General features: G+C 39.6%; 1 protein-coding gene across 1 annotated transcript in view; it reads left to right on the top strand.

The window, feature by feature from the left end:
• The window catches only part of PDE5A (phosphodiesterase 5A), a 216728-nt gene that overhangs the window by 131968 nt on the left and 62369 nt on the right, over positions 1 to 22391 (top strand). The window contains exon 8 of the mRNA XM_089684312.1: positions 19385 to 19493. Coding sequence (XP_089540438.1) covers positions 19385 to 19493 — 109 coding nt within the window. The remainder of the gene's footprint in view (positions 1 to 19384; positions 19494 to 22391) is intronic.

Below are 22391 nucleotides of genomic sequence, written 5' to 3'. Positions count from 1 at the left end.
GCAGAACATTCCACTTCTTTCCCTTAAAAAACTCTTTGGTTGCTTTTGCAGTATGCTTTGGGTCATTGTCCATCTGCACTGTGAAGCGGCATCCAATGAGTTGTGAAGCATTTGGCTGAATATGAGCAGATAATATTCCCGAAACACTTCAGAATTCATCCTGCTGCTTTTGTCATCAGTCACATCATCAATATATACAAGAGAACCAGTTCCATTGGCAGCCATACATGCCCACGCCATGACACTACCACCACCATGCTTCACTGATGAGATGGTATGCTTAGGATCATGAGCAGTTCCTTTCCTTCTCCATACTCTTCTCTTCCCATCACTCTCGCACAAGTTGATCTCGGTCTCATCTGTCCGTAGGATGTTGTTCTAGAACTGTGAAGGCTTTTTTAGATGTCGTTTGGCAAACTCTAATCTGGCCTTCCTGTTTTTGAGGCTCACCAATGGTTTCCATCTTGTGGTGAACCCTCTGTATTCACTCTGGTGAAGTCTTCTCTTGATTGTTGACTTTGACACACGTACACCTACCTCCTGGAGAGCGTTCTTGATCTGGCCAACTGTTATGAAGGGTGTTTTCTTCATCAGGGAAAGAATTCTTCGCTCATCCACCACAGTTGTTTTCTGTGGTCTTCCGGGTCTTTTGGTGTTGCTGAGCTCACCGGTGCGTTCCTTCTTTTTAAGAATGTTCCAAACAGTGGTTTTGGCCACGCCTAATGTTTTTGCTATCTCTCTGATGGGTTTGTTTTGTTTTTTCAGCCTAATGATGGCTTGCTTCACTGACAGTGACAGCTCTTTGGATCTCATCTTGAGAGTTGACATCAACAGATTCCAAATGCAAATAGCACACTTGAAATGAACTCTGGACCTTTTATCTGCTCATTGTAATTGGGATAATGAGGGACTAACACACACCTGGCCATGGAACAGCTGAGAAGCCAATTGTCCCATTACTTTTGGTCCCTTAACAAGTGGGAGGCACATATGCAAACTGTTGTAATTCCTACACCGTTCACCTGATTTGGATGTAAATACCCTCAAATTAAAGATGACAGTCTGCAGTTAAAGCACATCTTGTTCGTTTCATTTCAAATCCATTGTGGAGGTGTATAGAGCCAAAAATCTTAGAATTGTGTCAATGTCCCAATATTTATGGACCTGACTGTATATGCTTCAGCTACATTGTATCTTCATAATCGCATTAATAGTGATTCTAAAGGCTCAATTATTATTTTTTACAAACATGTTATTCTTACTTGCTCTGTGCAATGGTTTTGCACAGAGCAGTCCCTGTCCTCCTCCTCTCAGGTCCCCCGCCGTTGCTTCTGGCTCCTCCCTACCCCCATAGAAAGCCGCCTGCTCTGGGGGCATTCGTGCATGCTTGCTTCCGAGCCCTGCTTTTTGTGTCCATGAGACAAACAGCATGGCTTGGCTCCATCCCCCACTGGCTGTAATTGACAGCAGCAGGAGCCAATGGCTCCGACTGGCGTGTTTGAGCCAATGAGAACAGAGAGAGCCTCTGCTGTCATAAACAGTACTGGATTCAGATCAGGCTCAGGTATGTATAAGGTGGGGGGGGGGCTGAGGGGGGGAGCTGCTTGCAGAAGTGTTTAAACATGGCAGCCAACAGCCTTTGTTAAATAACTGCACACGCTAATTTGAAACTTTAGTAGTGCAGCAAAGTTTTTGTGACCCAAACGTGTAGCAGAGCTGTGGTTGATGTTCCTCAAGTGGACAGTCTAAGGCTATCTTTTCTATGCTGGCAAGGTGGCACACCCTGAGATGCACTTTTAAATGTGAGAATTTTTTTTACAAACTTTTAAATATTAACATGCATATGGGGAACACTATGGTTGTATGTGTCACTGAAGGGATTGGAGGAGTGCATCAAGCAGGATTGCTTTCATGACATTGTGAGGATTTGATGGAGATTGGACTTTTGGAGTGCTTTTTTTTTTATTTTCTTATTTTCATTGTTTTTTTTTATTTTCATTTTTATTTTTTATTTTATGGCGGTATAGGATTCAGATATTAAATTCATACGTGTACCGATGTATAGCCATATTAATGGTTTGTTTGTGTATTGAGTTTTTATACATATACAGTATTTCTACATTTACATATACAATTATTTCCTGTTCACATATATGCGGATTGGATGTGGTTTAAACTGCATCCAATCTGTATGACGTAAAAAAACCTTGCTTCCTATGGTGCCTGTTCACATATGTCCAGTGCACGGCCTGTGCAGATTCAGTGAGGATTCAGTGCAGTTTTAACCACTAGCCTACAGGGCACTTATACCCCCTTCCTGTCCAGGCCAATTTCCAGCTTTCAGTGCTGTCACACTTTGAATGACAATTGCGCGGTTATGCAACACTGTACCCATATGAAATTTTTATCATTTTTTTGAGACAGATAGAGCTTTCTTTTGGTGGTATTTAATCACCTCTGGGATTTTTATTTTTTCTTAAACAAACCAAAAACCACTGAAAATGTTGAAAAAAAAAGTTTTTTTCTTAGTTTTTGTTATACAATTTTGTAAATAAGTGATTTTTCTCCTTCACTGATGTGTGCTAATGAGGCTGCAGTGATGGGCACTGATAGGCTGCACTGATGGACACTGATAGGTGGCACTGATGGGCACTGATGAGGAGGCACTGGTAGGTTGCACTGATTGGCATTGACAGGCATCACTTATAGGCACTGAAAGGCAGCACTGATACATGACACTGATATATGGCACTGATAGGCGGCACTGACTGGCACTGATAGGCGGCACTGATGCAAACTGATAGGCGACACTGACTGGCACTGATAGGTGGCACTGATTGCCAGCGATAGGTGGCACTGACTGGCACTGATGGGTGACATTGAAAGGCAGCTCAGATGGGCACTGATATGTGGCATTGATGTGCACTGGTATGCACTGATATGTGGCATTGATGTGGCACTGATGGGCACTGGCACATGGCACTGATGAGCACTGACAGATGATCACACTGATCATCAGGGCACACTGATCATCAGTGCCCTGATGATCAGTGTACATGTCCCCTCCGCGGAAAGTCGATTACTGGCTCTCCTATCCTCTTGAGCTGTCAGCGTGACATCTCGAGAGGAGAGAAATGCCGATAACCGGCATTTCCATGTTTACATGTGATCAGCTGTGATTGGACACAGCTGATCACATGACCGAGCCGACATCTTCGGCTCTTTCCGTGATCCGCTGTGTCCGAGGGTCACAGCGCACCGCGCGCTCCCTGAGCCGCATGCGCAGTGAGAATGGTATATGACGTCCTATCGGAACGAGAGAACCACCTTGCGCCCGTCATTGTAATACAGGGTGGGCGGAAGGTGGTTAAAAAGAATCAGGTGCGGATTACAGGCTATTGATTTCTATGGAAATCATTTCTAAACCGCATATGTGTGAACAAGATAAAATCCTGAGCTAATCCTGTCCTGAATCTGATGCAAACCTGACCTGAACCTGTGAACAGCTACTGTATGAATTAGCTGTGAAACCTGAGCTTCAATCTGTACCACACATGTGTGAATCAGTTCTTATACTGTACATATACAGTATTTAGCACTGGAAAACAACCTTATAACCTGTGCTTAGGTATAAATTATTACGTGACTGTGTGCACCAAAATGTATTAGTATACATCAATAAGTGACTCAAAAATAGACCAAGTGAATATCAAAAAAATCAATCAATCAATCAATCAATCGATCAATCAATCAAAAGAATAAATAAATACATTTTAAAAAAGCTGCTGCTACTATATAGGGTGCTGACCCTCATAAAACTAAACAATGATAGTAGTTAAGCACTGCCTAGTCATAAATTCACTAACATATTATGCAATAACTCTTCTTAGAGTCCATAAACTGTGCATAATTGTGCAACCTTTTAAACCGTGTCTGTGCGGTATTCTTCTTAAAAGTGCTAAGAAACACACTGTGCTCCCCACCGGTGATCCCCCTCACTCGCCGACTTGAGTGGACTCTTGGGTTTAGATAAGAGTCTGATGCTCTTAGTGGGAAGGTCCCAGTATAGCTGGTACTTGTAGTCCTCCTCGATGTGGATATACTCCTTATTCGCGGAGATGATCGATTTCAGCGGTCATAAGATTTAGGCACTCATAGGGAATGAAGAAAGTGTCCAAATAGCGTAAGTCTGTTTATTTAAAATTACCAAATAAAATAAATGTATTGTACTCACATATTAAAAAGAAATACCAAGCATACAAACTGTCAAACCGGAAGCAGAGCAGCAGCGTGCGCTCCACCGACCGGAAACAATGTCACCACGGCTCCCATAAACTGACGCGTTTCACTCCTCCAATTGGGTGTCCTCAGAGGCTGTGGTCGGTTGAACGGATGCTGGTGGACTTTGTATATGTACTTTGTACTATATATATTTTTGTGAATTTATGATTAGACTTAACTACCATCATTGTTTAGTATTTAGCAATGCACTATTTTAGTTTTAAATTACATAGCATAATTTATTTAAAAATATACCAAATATATACATCTAAGATATGGAATATAAAATGGTATTGGTGAGCATATGTCCTGGAGTCTGATGCAACTTTCATCAACCCCTATAACACTGTTATATATCAGTACAAAACAACACACTGTACATAGCCACAATATTTAGTTATTTACATATTCCTTTGAGGATTTGTAGAAACAACATCAGACAATTCTGTCTGTACAGAATTTGTTGTTAAAGTGAAATGTGTACATATGAATATGAACACAGCTGGTCTCCCTCCCTTTCCACAGTTATTATGATCTGTTCCAGCGTATGAGAACATCATGTGCCTAAGCCTTGCTCTTCTGTTCCTGAGTACAGATAACAGTTTACTTCTACCTTCTGTACAATAATAGTAGCTGGCAATCCTCTAGTGTTGTAGGCAATGTCTTGTGCAACTACAGATGCCTACAACATGCATCCCTGATACTGCTCTAACATTGGTCACTCTTATTGTAAGACAGACAATGCAGCTTATTGCTGTGGCATGAAGTTATCAGATTTGAGTGCAAGCCAGTCAGTGCAATCATCTGCATTCCAGTGCATTTTTATTCTGCATCCAAAAAGCACAGAAAGTAGGTTAGATGATTGTCAATGGCACGGATCACACCAGTGCTTGCAGTTCCAGTACATTCCAGGAAAAATGCTGCATTTTTCCTACACAGAACTGTACTGGAACGTGGTAAAACACATAAAAAATGCGATAGAACGTATCAAAAACGCACCAGAATGCATCAAAAATGCAGCGGACCCCAAATGACTCAAAAAAGGAGGAATAAAAGGATTTGGAATGCATCAGAAACGCGCATGCAGAAATGCATCCGGACTGCGTTTTTTTTTTTTTACTGTCGCTATGCAGCCAATCATTATGTTTGTGTGTTCTTTGTTTGTATTAACTTTTTCCACATGCCTTCAGTAATCTCGCCATCTAGTTTCATTCTGTAATTCTCCTTAATAAGTGCACCCATATGACTGTTGTACGGTAGATTGATGTCAATTGTATATTTTTTACATAATACAAACATCATTGTGACCAAGATGTCTTTCAATAGTAAAGGCATGTCTTTAACAGAGATTAGCTTTGAACCGATTACAACACTTCTTGTGAAATTAACCCAAAGGGACAAATATGAACATTTTTCTCATACGATACCAGAATGTATGATTTTAATTTAATCAATACGGTATTCGTCCGAAAAAAAATGTAAGACCAAGACCATGCATGCTCAGAAACAAAAGAATACATTACAATACAATACATCACTAGATTGCAAATCATTTCAAAAACAAGATTGATGCAATTCGTAGGGGCATCGCCATGGCACAGACATCCATCCTACTTAGCATACCTCATACTAAACCTCCCTCAACACTTCCCTCTTTTCACCTTGCTACTACTGAAGCGGTCACTAAGATTTCACAGAAGCCCGTCTCACTATCTACCCCCTGGATCCTGTCCCCTCACAACTACTACAGTCACCCTCTTCTTCCATTCTATGCTCCATCACTCACATCTTCAATCTCTCCCTCTCTAACGGTGCCTTCCCCTCCCCTCTAAAGCATGCACACATCACTCCCATGATTAAAAAGCCCTCCCTGGACCCCACCAACCTGAACAACTTAAGACCCATCTCCCTGCTCCCGTTTACCTCCTGTTTACCTCTAAACTCTTAGAACGCTTAGTCTACAATCGCCTGAGCTCCGACCTCACTGACAACAACCTTCTTGACCCTTTACAGTCTGGCTTTTGCTCACTACACTCCACTGAAACTGCCCTACTAAAACTCACGAATGATCTACTAACTGCTAAAACCAATGGCCACTACTCCGTACTCTAACTACTTGACCTGTCTGCGGCTTTTGATACAGTTGACCATCCCCTCCTCCTCAAAAAACTCCACTCTCTTGGCCTCAGAGACTCTGCTCTCTCCTGGTTCTCCTCCTACCTATCGCAGCGCTCCTTCAGCGTTACCTATAACTCTGGCTCCTCTTCTTCACTCCTTCTTTCTGTAGGGGTCCCTTATTGTTCCGTCCTTGGACCCCTACTCTTCTCCATGTACACCTCCACCCTTGGTCAGTTGATAAACTCCCATGGCTTTAAGTACCATCTATATGCTGATGACACACAAATCTATCTTTCTACCCCTCACCTCACCCCTTCAGTCTCGTCTTGCATTACTAACCTACTAAGCGACATATCGGCATGGATGTCACTCCACTTCCTCATACTCAATCTTTCCAAAACTGAGCTCTTAGTATTCCCTCCAGCCTATGCCCCCTCCCCTGACTTCTGCATCAAGATCAATAACACTAGGTGTAATCCTAGACTTCCATCTGTCCTTTCAGCCCCAAATCCAATCGCTGTCCAAATCTTGTAGACTTCACCTCCGCAACATCTTCAAGATACACCCGTTCTTAACCTCAGAAACTACTAAGCAACTTATTCACTCCCTGGTTATCTCTTGCCTTGACTATTGTAACTCCCTCCTCATTGGCCTACATCATTGCAGGCTATCCCCTCTTCAGTCTATCATGAATGCTGCTGCCAGACTCATCCACCTTACTAACTGTTCCATATCTGCTATCCCTCTCTGCCAATCCCTCCACTGGCTTCCCATTGCCCAACGAATAAAATTCAAAACATTAACAATAACATATAATGCCATTTATAACTCTGTTCTAAATTACATCACCAATCTTGTCTCCAAATATCACCCAATCCGTACTCTCCGCTCCTCACACGACCTCCTGCTCTCTAGCTCCCTTGTCTCCTCCTTCTATGCTCGTCTTCAGGACTTCTCCAGAGCTTCCCCCATCATCTGGAACTCTCTACCCCAATGTATCAGACTATCGCCTACTCTGCTCACTTTTAGGCAATCTCTGAAAACCTATCTATTCAGGGAAGCCTATCCTGCCTCAGCTAATAATGGAATCTTCTACTCTTCCTACCAGTCCATCTCCCACAGTTACTACCTTTTGTTCCACTAGCCTCTCCCTCCTAGATTGTAAGCTCCAAGGAGCAGGGCCCTGCTATCAGTCTTGTATTGAACTATATTGTTGCTGTATTGTCTCCCTTTATATTGTAAAGCGCTGAGCAAACTGTTGGCTCTATATAAATCCTGTTTATTAATAATAATAATAATAATAATAACATTACATCGCATCACTTCTGAAATTTTATTCTTTCTTCCTATTTTTGTAGCTTTCGTAGCCTCTTCTTTTTTGATAAGAGACTAGCATGCAAAAAAACCCCAAGAAAAAAAGATGATCATTCATCCGATATTCTCTTGTGCGTATGAGGCTTAAGACTGGCCAGTTTGACAGTGCAGACTCCTAAACAAACATTGTAATTTAGTGGTGGTAGCACTACCTCTGGTTAATGGCAGATTCCTAGCTGGATTTTGTTTGTACACAAAACCAGCCAGGGGTTGTGGATGATGTAATTGCCCAAAAAAAGTCATGACCCCATTTGGACAATGACATCATATAGCTTCCCTGGCCAGGAATGCTACCTGATTATCTTACCTCACCACACTATCGCTGCATAACAACAGCAACATTAAAAATACACATATCAAATAACATGCTTGGGGGTGACCTTAAAGCAGAGCTCCACCCAAAAGGGGAAGTTCCGCTTTAAGGACTGGTCCCCTGCTCCCCTTTAAGGATTGGTATCTTTGGGGAGCGGGTACCCAAAATTGATAGGTACCTGCTCCTACTTCTGCTGCCATTGCAACTGACAACGGATGCCCCACAGCAAGCCTATGGGCGATGTCACTGCTCAGGCATTCCGCTTGTTGTCGGCACTTTCTCCTCTCCCCTGAAGCTGGCTGCTGGAGAGATCACATGGCCACACCAGAGCTCTCTGAGAATAGGTAAGTATAATCATCTTCCTTTCACAGGGTAGTTAGTATAGGTGTTAAGAGGGGGGTAGCGAGCAGTCTTAAGCTTAGTTAGTTCTAGACTAGAATTCCACTTTACATTTTGACATAGCATAGGATGACTCACTAGCAGAGACTTTTCCCTTATCAAACAGCTCAGTCTGAAGTTTCAGAACTAATTCACCCTATAATGATGCGTCTGAGCTCGCACAGATTTTGTGCGTTTCCCTGCAGCATGTTATGGGCAGCTAATTTATTTCAATGGGCTTCCAAACGCATGGGAACACGCAAACAGTACTGCAGGCACAATTTTTAAAAACGTGCCACACCAAACTGTTTGGTACCATATGCTTCAGTGGCCACAAACACACCCATGCTTGCTAGATGCGTGGAAGTGCCAATAAGAGTTAATAGCAAAAAAACATGCATCTAGCAAGCAGCACCATGCTAGATATGGCACCTGCACACATCTGCAGAGGGCAGAGTGTTTCCCTCTCACCCACATTCTTGCAGTTATCTGAACCAGCCCTTTGTCAGACAATGTGAAACAAAAGACAGGCTGCCTTGAAATTTCTGTTTTTGTTCTAAATGTTTATTTGTCAAACGAAGACTGTATAGTGAGAAAAAAGGTGTCAAAGCATTTAAAAAATATTAAAAAAAAAATTAGATGACCCAAAATCATTATAGCTTCCCTTTAATGTAAACAAAAAGCTATTATATTAGGAGTAGAGATCACTTCTGTGAGATAAACCTTTACTTAAGCAGCACTAATGTCACTCCTGTAACCTGCATTACATGAAATGATTATATGAATCAAAATTATTATAACATTGATTATATACATTCATCGGCCACTTTATTAGGTACACCTGTTCAATTGCTTGATAACACAAATTGCTAATCCACCAATCACATGGCAACACCTCAATGCATTTAGGCATCTAGACATGGCGAAAAGGACTTCCTGAAGTTCAAGCCATTATCTGAATAGGAAAGAAAGGAGATTTAAGTGACTTTGAACATGGCACGGTTGTTGGCGCCAGATGGGCTGGTCTGAGTATTTCAAAAACTGCTGATCTACTGGGATTTTCACACACAACCATCCCTAGGGTTTACAGAAAATGGTCCAAAAAAGAGAAAATATCCAGTGAGCGGCAGTTGTATGGACAAAAATGCCTTTTTGTTGTCAGAGGAGAATGAGCAGACTTGTTCAAGATGATAGCAAGGCAAAACTAACTCATGTATAGACCAAAATCTCTGAGGAATGTTTTCAACACCTTGTTGAATCTACGCCATGAAGAACTAAAGCAGTTCTGAAGGCGAAAGGGGGTTCAACCCGGTACTATCAAGGTGTATCTAATAAAGTGGCCATTGAGTGTATATGAGTGATGACGATCTTAAACAATATAAGGTACATGTCAGCTATAGTCATGTCACTCCTCTAAAGTTGGCCATGGACCAGGGATTTCTCCATCCACTTTGTGTGGATGACGGAAACTGTTTGAATGAACAAAAAAAAATGGACCGTCTATGACCAGTTTAGGATCTGGAGAGTAGTGATGTCTCTACAGTGTCAAGTCCTAGTGTTTTCTGTTCCCACAGTGACAATCAATACTACTTTTCTATAGTTCAGTGTAGGACATAGTAGATGTAAACTGGAAAAAACGGACTTGCATGGTGCAGTTTAATACATTATAAAATATATATCTAATTACACTATTTACATGCTAATATTAAGCAATTTCTCTTACTAAAGAAGTTTTTGTTTTCCATAATTTGTTTCTAGTGTTCAACTAACTGGCATATTGTTACTAGTATGTTACCAGTTTACTAAAATTATATTGCATGAATGTATGTAATATTAAAGTTGTATAGCTGAATGTATATGTAGCCCCATTAAGAACAAGACCAACTGCAACTAGATCAATGACTTAGACATAGGGGTTGCAGAGGTCACAGCTGTGAGTGCACCTGTGCCCCTGGGTGGTCTAAGAAGGGCCCCTGCTGCCAGTTGGATTTTGTTTCAGCCTGGCAACCTTGTTCTTTATTTTTATTGATGAGGGGTTTCTGGTATTCAAAAAAAATAATATAGACAGAATAGTGCTAGCGGTCAAAATGTGTTCACTTCCAGCATCATGGACAGGGCAGTGTGGAATAAATGGAAGTTTCCCCTTCCTTGGCCTAATATACTGTAGTACATAACATAAAATAAGCTGTATGCTTGTCAGTTATGTTGTTTTCTAGGGGTTTATGGCCAATTTTATTTATTTATTTTTTTGTTGTGAAGCATTGCTCCAAAAATCCTTTTTACAAAGAGATAACAGGTTTACTCTGTACTATGAAAATCAACACTGATGTATGCCAGTTTGACATAGGAAAGCCTAATGTATAGTGTTTTGGATCAAAATGCTGTATAAGGCTTCATGCACATGGGTTCATTCACTCATGCAGTGTAAAGAGACTGCAGTTTTCTGGTGCACAGGATGTCATGGAGCTGCGTATAGCTGCCCATAGACATTAATGGGTGAAGAAGGCCGTACGTAATGTTCCGAACACACCCCACCTACAATCAGGAGATTTTACCTGAGTGCATGCGCTACTGTGTGCAAATAGTTGCGCATAGCATAGCTACATTCACCCATTCATGTTTATTGGAGACAGTACAGGACATCCCCGACACCAGAAATATGCAGCGTCCTTACACTGCGCAAAAGAAACGTGCCCATGTGCATGAAGCCTAAAAGAGTAAAATAAAACAAAAATGCACCATTTATGAATGCTATTAAGAGCTTGCTTCAAACATATGTTTTCTTATTTTAGATTTGCTGGTCCTTTAACGCAGGCCTTCAATGCTGAATACTTTAAACACACTGTCACGTTAGATGTAGATTTTTGATAATCTGATACATTAGTATTCCCTGGGGCCTTCATGGAAGCCGAGTGTTGGGATAATGATATTACAGATATGGGATCCAGATGCTACCATTGTGGGTTATTATTTCTTTATGAATGTTTTAGTGCAGGGGTTAATTATGTCCAACCAATTTGTTACCAGAGTTACTTCATTTTCAGTAACTACAATTGTCTCCAGCTGCATTGGAGTTCTTTCCTTAAACCAGATTTGTTAGTAGTATAGAAAAAATAGTGCAATGTGATCTTGGAAAGCTGAATGGCTTGTCTGCTGGGAATAACCTCTAACCTCGTTCAGCGTGTGAGTTTACTAACCTTTGTTGTAGACATGCTTCTTTTTCCAGATAGAATCTGCACAATAGCGACACCCACTGGGCAAGTGAAACCTCTTCTACTGTTTGTTGGAAATGTTTTACTGATGCTCAGAACTATTTTTATTATACAGGGTTTATATAGCACCAAAAGTTTACATAGCGCTTTACAACATAATGGCAGACAGTACAATTACAATACAATTTAATACAGCAGGAATCAGAGGGGCTTGCTTGTTAGAGCTTACAATATAAGAGGCAGAATTCCTTATTCTCCTTAGTTTCAAAAGTAAGGATGCTTGGGACACACTTTTACTATGCATTCTATCAATGCATTGATATATAACATGCATAAAACATATAAGTACGTGATAATAAACTGCCAATCATGTTACAAGTTCCCAATCCAGCTCAAGTCTTTCAAGCTGTAATGATGGCTGTATTAGCTGACGTGTCTACACCCTGCCCTTCCTTTGGCAAGCTTTTAATAGCCTCCCTATGACTCTAGGATGTGCTTTTTTTTTGTTTTTTTTATCTTGTTCTCTCCCTCAAGGTGGTGATCCATACATGTACTGCTGGGAAATGTACTGTGTGTTATCCTGATTGGTTGAGAGAGGCAGAGACCTACAGTACACTTCCCATCATTAAAGGAAATGTGTGAATGAATGTGTGAATCAATGCCCTGAGCTTAACAAAGTTATGCTGATTAGGAAGAAATACTACTACAGGGGAGATATGCTGCTGGTAAAAGGACATACTGCTGGAGCAGGTATATGCTGCTATGGAATGAATATGTTGCTGGAGGAGATATACCCTGTAAGAAATATTCAGCTGGAGGTTATATACTGTTATATAGAGAAATATACAGTGTTATTAATTTTTTCCTGGGTCCATAAACTTTTTAGGAGTTATGTTAAAAGTTTGGAGTTTAGGTCTGCTATTAAGCTATTAAAGGTGCATACTCTCCGGGTGCCCTAGATCACTTCTTCAGCCTGTATACAATTCTGAAAATGGTCCTGAATCCTACATATTTATTTACAGAGATACAAGGATAAGCAATCAAATATAGATAAATGAAGAAAACAACTATTTGTTCTTGACAAATTTGAGTGGTAAAGAGCTTTTGTAAAATTTACATAACATTTACATAAAATTTACATAAAATGCAATAATTTGCAAATCTCATAAATCCATATTTTATTCACAATAGAAAATAGAAAACATATCAAATGCCTAAATTGATAAAATATACCTTTAAATAAAAGGTAATTTTAAAATGTATTGCAACAACATATCTCAGAAACATTGGGACAGGGCAATAAAAAGCTGGCAAAGTAAGTGGTACTAACAAGAAAGAGCTGGGGAAACATTTTGCAACTAATTGGGTTAAATGACAACAGGTCAGTAACATGATTGGGTATAAAAAGAGCATTTTAGAGAGTCAAAAGTAAAGATGGGCAGAGGGTCACCAATCTGTGCAGAGCTGAGCCTATAAATTGTCAGACAATTTCAGAATAATGTTCCACAATGTCAAATTGCAAAGACTTTAAATATATCATCATCTACAGTACATAATATCATCAAAAGATTGCAAGAATCTAGAGTAATGTCTGTGCACAAGGGACAAGGCTGAAAAGTAATATTGGATCTTCAGGCCCTCAGCAAGCACTGCATTAAAAGCAGTCATGATTATTTGATCAATATTACTGCATGGGCTCAGAAATAGTTCCAAAAATCACTGTCTGCGAAAAGAATTCACTGTGCCATCCAAAAATGCAAATTTACAATGGTCTGTTGCAAAGTGGAAAACTATTCTGTGGTCAAACAAATTGAAATTTGATGTTCTTTTTTGCAATCATGGGCGCCACATCATCTGGACTAAAGAGAAGAGGGACCTTCAGTCTTGTTACCAGCGTTCAGTTCAAAAGCCTACATCTCTGATGGTATGGAGGTGCCTTTGTGCGTATGAAATGAGCAGCGTGCACATCAGGAAAGGCACCATCAATACTTAAAGATATATTCAGGTTTTAGAGTAGAATATGCTGTCATCCAATGTCTTTTTCAGGGAAGGCCATGCATATTTCAGCAGGTCAGTGCTGAACTGCATATTGCATCTATGACAACAGCAGGGCTTCATAGTAGAAGTGTCCAGGTGCTTAACTGGCCTGCCTTCAGTCCAGACCTTTCACCAATTGAAAATAATTGATGCAACTTGAAATGAAAAATGCATTAAAGAAGACCTACTGTATGACTGTTGAGCAGTTAGAATCCTATACAGGCAAGAATGGGACAACATTCCTCTTCTAAAATTACAGCAATTGGTCTCCTCAGTTCCCAAACATTTACAGAGTGTTGTTAAAAGAAGAGGGGATGCTACACCGTGGTAAACATGGCCTTATTCCAACTTTTTTGAGAAGTGTTGCTGCCATCAATTTCAAAATTACCTTATTTTTTTTCTCTGTTTAAACATTTGATATGTTTTCTATTTTCTACTGTGAATAAAATAAGTGTTTACAAGATTTGCAAATCTTTGCATTCTGTTTTTATGTAGATTTTACGCACCATCCCTACTTTTTTGGAATTGGGGTTGCATTTGCTTCTTCATCTGTATGGTTCATCACAGTATTAGCTCTCATAAAGTGACATAGTGCTAATCGGGTGTAAATGAATCTGCAATAAGGTGCTATAATACATGACAATCGTGAGCACTTATTAGTGCTAAATTACACCACAGATAATGCCATATAAAGTCCACAATTTAATAAAGATGAAGATCCATCAAATGGTCTCAATCAGGTGATCAGTATATTTCTAGTAGTCATTCAGGTGATGTGCGAGAGTTAGACGTTAAGATTGCGCACTCACCAGATGTAAAATCATAATACGCATTTGTATATATGATAAATCAGCCAGAGGTCCCCTTTAAGGATATCAGCAGCCTGGTCCGGTCTGAGAGATTCCCTTCCCCTGGGTTATCTGCCGCACCACTGCCGTCCTCCAGAATTGGCTCTGTCTATGTTGATTATAAATCTCCAAAAATGACCATGATCAAAACTTTTAAAAGAAGAACTTTTAAAAAGTCGGAAACCACTTAGCAACCAGCACCTTGCTCTGAATATGCTCAGTTGCTCTCTATTTTTAGGCACAGTGACAAAAATGTGCTCACGATTGTCACGTATTATAGCACCTTATTACAGATTCATTTACACCTGATTTGCACTATATCACTTTATACGGGATATCATTAAGCTGTTGATGTGTTTATGTGCATTGTTATTTATTTATTTAATTTAAGCGCTGCACCTTTCTTATATTTACTTGTTCTTGGAGGTATATTTTGGTTGCCTTTTTGGTGCAAGAGCGGCTCATGGTTTTGCCGCTCGCTTTCTCTATTTATACTATATTACAGTATTGGCTCTGCTCTGACCTCAACAACAATCACAATCTCCAACAGCTTCAGGCCTCTGATTTTAGTGACTTCACATCATCAAAACATTCATACCATAAACCGTGTTTCACCACAAAGTTTTCAAGTGGACATTCACTCCAAAAGACAATTTGGGTTTGTGCTGCAGGGCAGCACTTCGTTTTTTGTCTAGGTGTTAATGGCGTTGCGCACAGATGTACTGACGTGCTCTGTTGGGGTTCGGGACCCGGCAGAGACCTTCAGCACATCTGCCCACATACGGCAGATTTTACACTGCAAATACGTGGGCAAAGCTTAGTGCATGTGCAGATGCGTGGGGGCTTTGCCAGATTCTGAAATGTTTAAACCCACTCAGAAGTTTTAATGGACATGAGAGTGAACAGTGCTCTTCATAGGATCTATAAACATAAACAGTGGTCACATACTGCGTTTTTATAAAACGTAAAATAAAAGTCTCCCTTTGTCCTGGTAATAGAAAAGCAATGGGTGTGATTACAAGAGGTGCCATCATTCCTGTAACAAAGTATATGGAAAAACCCTCTTTTTGTGGGATTTAAGGGCACAAAACAAATCAATAACATCATAAAAAATGAAAATTTAATAAACCATATTTTATTTATACAAAATGTTAAAAGGACATATAGATACAATGAATGGCGGTGACATAGGACAAATTGCAAACTCAAGAGACATCGTTTTCACTTACATGGCCCCTCAAAGGGGCAGAGAACATGAAACAACCGCCAATAGACTAAAACTATTAGTGAAGGGGATCTGGCCAATATCTCCAAAATCCTCCCATAAGTGAAGAGGTGAGAATGGGAAATTAAGAGGAAGAAACAGGCACCACCCCCCTTGCATCCAAGAGAGACCCCTCCACGACCCCCAAGGGGCGACTACAATTTTTTCTTGGACGTATATAAGATATGCTAATAATGACATATTTACTATAGGTATCATGCCTTCTAAGCACTTCTGAAGAAGAGATTACTGTCTGTCTCGAAACGTGTCAAGTGTAAATGCATGCATGATTTATCTTCATCCATGTACCGTATTTATTCGAGTATAACGCGCAAAATTTTCTACCAAAAAGAGAAATCAAAGTTTGGGTGCGCGTTATAAACGAGGGCTGGGGTGGGGTGACGCAGTGGCGGCCGATCCATTGAGGGCGCAGGCGCTCACTGTACGCGAGGGCGAAGAAAAAAAAACGTCCCCTGTGCCGGCCCCGCCCCTTTAAGGGGCGGCGAAAACAGGGGATCGTTTTTTTTTTTTCTACGTCCCCTCGTCGCATACAGTGGGCGGCCCGAACTGGCGAGATGCACTGGTGGGGTGACGCAGTGGCGGCCGGTCCATTGAGGGCGCAGGCGCTCACTGTACACGAGGGCGAAGAAAAAAAAACGTCCCCTGTGCCGGCCCCGCCCCTTTAAGGGGCGGCGAAAACAGGGGATAGTTTTTTTTTTTCTATGTCCCCTCGTCGCGTACAGTGGGCGGCCCGAACTGGAGAGATACACTGGGGGTGAGAATTCTTATCCGCTGTAACATATGGTCGCCTCTTCATTTCCTTTCCTCGCCTCGCCCACACGTTACGGTAAGCATTGCTGTTTTGCTGTTTTGCACAATTCAGTGTTCTTCATATTTTTGGTTCTTCAAAAAGTGAAACAAAATTTTATACCAATTTTTAATCGAAAATTAGGGGTGCGCATTATACACGTGTGCGTGTTATACTCGAATAAATACGGTACCTACTGTGACAGTTATGTCCTATGTCACTGCCATACTCTATATGTCATTTTAACATTTTGTACAAATAAAATGTGGTTTATTAAATTTTCATCTTTCTATGATGTTATTGTTTTTTGTGCCTTTAAGATCCCACAAAAAGAGTGTTTTCCCATATACTTTGTCCTGGTAATAAAGCAAGAAAAAAATTGCTATGTAATGCCTGGATACTTTGTACTATTTAGGTTACAAATAGTAATCACCATTTGACTGCAATTTCTTGCCACAAAGGAATAAAGTGTCTCTCGTCATGAACTGGTTAAGATTTATCTGTCTATAATAAGCACAGCTGTGTGTTTTCATACTTCCCATCGTCATCTGTTTGTAAAGTTCCATCTCTAGGATACATTAGATGTGCAGAGTTAGTCATTTATAAAGAGGAAGATTTTTTCCCAAGCAGAGGCGTATTATTACTAGCAATGGAGGCTTTCTGTCAGCTCCAGCAAGGCTCACTTATTAAGGCAGGGAGATATTTTTTGCTGAAGCAATGTGATTGCCATCGGTTATTAGCTATTCAAAAAGTCCTTCTCAGGCTATTCAGTGGAGATTTTGAAAGAACTGCAAGATAAGCAGAGAAAAGGAAACAAGTTATTTAGGGCATCACAAGTAGTTTTGCATGTACTCTCTGTAATCTCCTGGAGGTCCTTTTCAAAGTGAACCTAAGTCTTAGATCTTCATAGGAAGATGTACAGTTCAAGTTCGTGTCAGACGGAAGCTTGCATTTAACTTGTCCTGTTCTTCTGAGACTTTGGTGATGTGTGAAGTCAATAACTTTTAATCAAAATAAAATTAGTCGTTGTGGCTCATTAAACCAAAATATTTATCAAAAATATGTTTAAAAATTCCTATACATTTGCAGAAGTAGGGATTCTTTACAATATGTTACATTTGCCAAATGGCTACATAAACTGAAATTTCAAGTATACATCCAGATGGGCATAAGCATGAAATAGTAGTTTAAGCTTCATGCACATGGCTATAATAAAATTATTGATCATAGACTGCTGGCAGAAAGATCCTGCATAAAAAAATGCAAGTATGGTCCATAAAGTGCACACATATAGGGCTGGTTTCACATTGATCCATTTCTCCTCCATTTTTGTATTAAAAAAAAGCAGAAGAAAAACATGACAATGTATTCCTATGGAACAATTCACACTGACCCGTTGTGGGTCAAGCGCATTTTTTTAAAATCCTGCTTCCTGCATTTTTGGTGCAGATTTGGTTCGGTAAAGAAAACGCACCAAAATCGCACCTCCCCATTGAAATCAGTCACCCACAGTGTGTTTTTGAGTCACATGTCCTGTAAAAGCACAGAAAAACCATGGTAAAATTGTGGTAAAAATGCATGTGTTTTTGCTAGGATCAGTGTGGAAGCAGCCTAAATGCGTACAGGTGCAAGACATGCACTTGCATTTATATGCAACAAATTCTTCTTCATCAAATTCGCTAAAATTTAAATAATGCATAGATGCATATATACATCTATGCACATACGCGTTTACACAGGTTTGCATGCATTTACACATATACATATGTTACTGACCTCAGATGCAGATTTTGTGATTGGGATTTTACAGATCTGAATGCAATACAGTTATACTGATCTTTATGCACCATGTGCATGAGCCCATGGAAAACAATAGAACTGCATTTCCATATGCAAATGTGTACTAATAAAAAAAGCTATTTTATTTATGGTCATGTGCATGAGCTCAAATAGCTGGCAATCACGAAAATTGTGAACAATCAAAATCTTACTGGCAGAAAGATCCTGCCTAAGAAACATGAATATGACCCTTATTATATGATTGTTTACATACATATATGTGTGTATACACGCATAAAAATTCTAGCTCCCACAATACTAAAATGTATAGCGGAGGTGTAATTTATGCAGGGATTTGTGCATATTTGCCCATTTGTTTGCTTGCGAACTGACAGCCTGCAAGAGCCTGACATTGTACCCATGTCTGCTGATGATTTACAGGCTTCCATGAAAAAAAAATTATAAACGCACATTTACCCACAAAAAAATGTGCATTTATTATTTATTTTTAAAAAGTGAACTTATCCTTTAACAACATCTTCTGCATTGCTGGGTGTGATGTTATCATTCTTGTGGGAGGGTTCCTCGGAAATGCAGAGCAGGCCAAACCTTGCAAGAGGATACTCCAGTTCAATGCTAGGTCACCATTTTTTTTACTTTAGGATAGAGTGTGCAAGTGTTAAATACTCTATCAGTTTTGTTTGCTGTCTTTTTCCAAGTTGGGGAGATATGTTTGTTTTGTTTGTTTGTTTGTTTTGATGACCATTGTCACCAGAACAAAAATTGATTGAAAATCCTACATGTTTTGTTAGATACAGTATGCTCAAAGCCAAATAAGATGATCGCTGCTGTGGAGAAGATGTGTGGATAGGCTGCACAGTCCAGTATTTTCTGGGACTCTTTTATCAACTTGTTTGCACATTATTTATTTGTCTTTTTTCAACTAACTTTGATTTTGCTTTTATAATACAGGGAATATGATGTAAACAAAATAAATTACATGTATGCCCAGTACGTGGCAAATACCATGGAACCACTGAACATACCAAATGTGTGCAAAGACAAGAGGTTTTCTTGGACGGTAAGTTAATTACATTGTACTTGACAATTAACTTTTACTTCACAAAGTTGGTGGCATTTTTTTTTGTTAAAAGTTTTTGTGACATATATATATTGACTTTCTGAAATGACAGATACAGAAGCAAATAAAATTAGTTTTAGGTGAAAGACCAACCAAAAAATTATTATAATCTTTAGGCACTACGTGGAGAGATGCACCACCAAGATCCCAGTTCTACCACAACTTGTAATTTCTATGCTTTCTGGTTTGGTTTTAAAACAAATAATGTGTTAATGCAGCACCTGCCATTTTCTCCATTTAGTTCTGGTGGAAGTGTGGTAGGTTAGAGGGAGGTGGGGGTCTGAGCTTTCAGACGGCAATTATATGCACGGGGGTTCTCAGTCTTTTTGGCACTCCACCGATGGATTTTTGGGTCTCCGGTACAGCAATCCTTAACGGGGAGCGGGGGATAATGCATTACAACGGAACTTCCCCTTTTGGGTGGAGCTCTGCTTTAACCCCATATTGCCTATAGATTTTTAAAGTGCTGCTACTGCTGGAGTTCCATGTTAAGTAAGTAATGAAAAACAGTTTATTTTTCTTTTGGAAAAAAACGTTTAACCCAGATAAATAAAGGCTGACTTTTACAAGCTTCCCTGCCTCTGTTATAGTTTTTCCCAGCCTCCATAATTGTCACATTTACTGGACAGCTTCTTATAAGTAAATGTGAATAAAAACAGAAATAAAGACATAAAAAAGGAATTTATATATTGACTGTTGTCACTACAGGTAATAACCACATATAATTACCACAATACAGTATTTTTTACTATAGTGACCCTGTACCTATTTAATGAAGTTGTTTCAATTATTGTCCTTATTTAGGTCTGAGAACCAATACATTTGTTTCCCAGTTTTTATTAATTCTCATGCCTTGTAAGCTCTTTGCAATTAAGTCACTACAAAAGACTTCCTGTAAATTCCCTAAATTGCCTGTGCTAGGAATATAGTATTTTCTCAGAATTACTATATTTTTTTAAAGTGCATCCAGATTATTTTAAAGCGTATGCCTGGTACACACATCCATTATTTTTCCTTCAACCAAGCAGGATGAACGAAAAAAAAAAACTGAAAGATTGCTGTACTAACACAAGCTATTGTGCTATTGTGTTTTGACACACTAATCAGCGCTCACAGCCATTGGCTGCGAGTGCTGATCGGATGCTGGTTTTCTAGCATGCCCCTTTGACAAAAGTGATAGTTTTCGGCAGCCAATATGTCGGTGTATCACTATTAAAAAGATTTTCAGTTCATGTTTTGCTGTCCTCTTTGGAGCTTCCTACTCCTGTTCTGGAGAAGCAACAGGAATTGGGAGAAAATCTGGACAGTGAGTAGAATTCCTCTCTTAGTTGTTACTGGAACAAGTATGCCTATTAAAATATTTGCTCAACATTTCAGATTTCCCATCATTTTCTGTCATGATGACAGTGGTCACCAGAAAAAACAGCAGGAGTGAATCCACCTAGTGCAGACACAGAAAGCAGTAAAAACTTGACAGGGTTTCTAATCCTTCCCTACTCTATTCAAAACTAAAAAATCTAAAAAATATTTTTGCCTTTACATACACTTTAAGGGTATTCTGCTCCTCCCAAGGCATCTCTACATCAATAACCAAAGAGACGTGAGGGGGATCATTCTTTCCTATATTATTTTCTATTGTTTTTAGTGGCTGGTAGTCTAATTGGTAGTCTAATTGGGGATTATGTGAGTTTTAGCCTCTCACCAACCTTCCAAACTATACTCATATATTCATCAAAATGATGTCAATTCATCGAAATCATGTCTACTAGTAGTAAAGTGACACTAAACGATATCCCTAATCCCTAATAATACTTAATGGCTCTGAAATCTATTTTATAAGAAATTATAACTTACTGTGTTTTTCTTCCTCCTTGTAACATCCTCCATGAGATTCTTCTTCCCCTTACTCCCTGTTTCTTTAGAACGAGCAGTACACATTCGTTTTGGTCATGTACACTGCTTCATGCATGCTACAAGGAACTTTTTTTTAATTAGAAGGTTACGTTAAAGTGTTACTAAACCCTGGACCCTGCATTCACTGTATCTGGTCTCTCACAGTACACTGAACATGGAAATTTAATTATTTTAGTAAATATAAACTGCTAAATACCTTTTCTTATCAGCAGTTAGAGCAGTCTTGTGACTTTAGTAGAGCTCTGGTTAAAGCTTGTAGGAGGAGTTTTCTTTCTGCTCTAGGAGGTTGCAAAACCCATGACCTCTGTCTGGACAATGCTGATTGGCCCTGTGCTGACCACATGCACTCTTCTAAGGAAAAAAAACTCTCTAGCAATACACACCAAACTGAGCATGTGCATGTGGCTATGGGTTCAGTCTGTCTTATCAGGAGATAAGACGTGGACTTTTGAACAAGAGGAGGGGCAGAGAAAAGAGTATCAAATGGCCTTTTTACACAATGTAGATGATTAACCCCTTAGGTTCCACAGTGAGTATAACAACCATGCTTTACTGCATATAAAGACTGATTTTACTGTTGTGGGTTTAGTAACATTTTAAAGATAGTAGGTGTTTATGAATTTTATATGAAATATGTAAGTAAACCTATGCCCATAAAGGATAAATGTATCCCTTTGCTAAAAGAAATCAAAGTGCTCATTTTTGTTTTCTTTAACTGAAATGCCAGTGATTTATTGCAGGTATCACTATAGTGGTTTGCTTCACTTAGAAAATTGCACAGCACAGGGTGCACATTAATTTAACAAAATCATCATTCATTCAGGCTTCCTAATCAGAAATATGTCTCTCATTTACTCTTGTTCGAAGTTTGATGTTTGTAGTTTATATGGTATTTATAAAACCTTCCAGCTAATTGAGGAAAGA

This window comes from Staurois parvus, unplaced genomic scaffold (genome assembly GCF_062004578.1).
Source record: "Staurois parvus isolate SC_StPar_1 unplaced genomic scaffold, SC_StPar_1.0 ptg000344l, whole genome shotgun sequence".
Taxonomy (NCBI): Eukaryota; Metazoa; Chordata; class Amphibia; order Anura; family Ranidae; genus Staurois; species Staurois parvus.
Note: the sequence above shows the minus strand (reverse complement) of the source record. Positions and strands in the feature narration are given on the sequence as shown.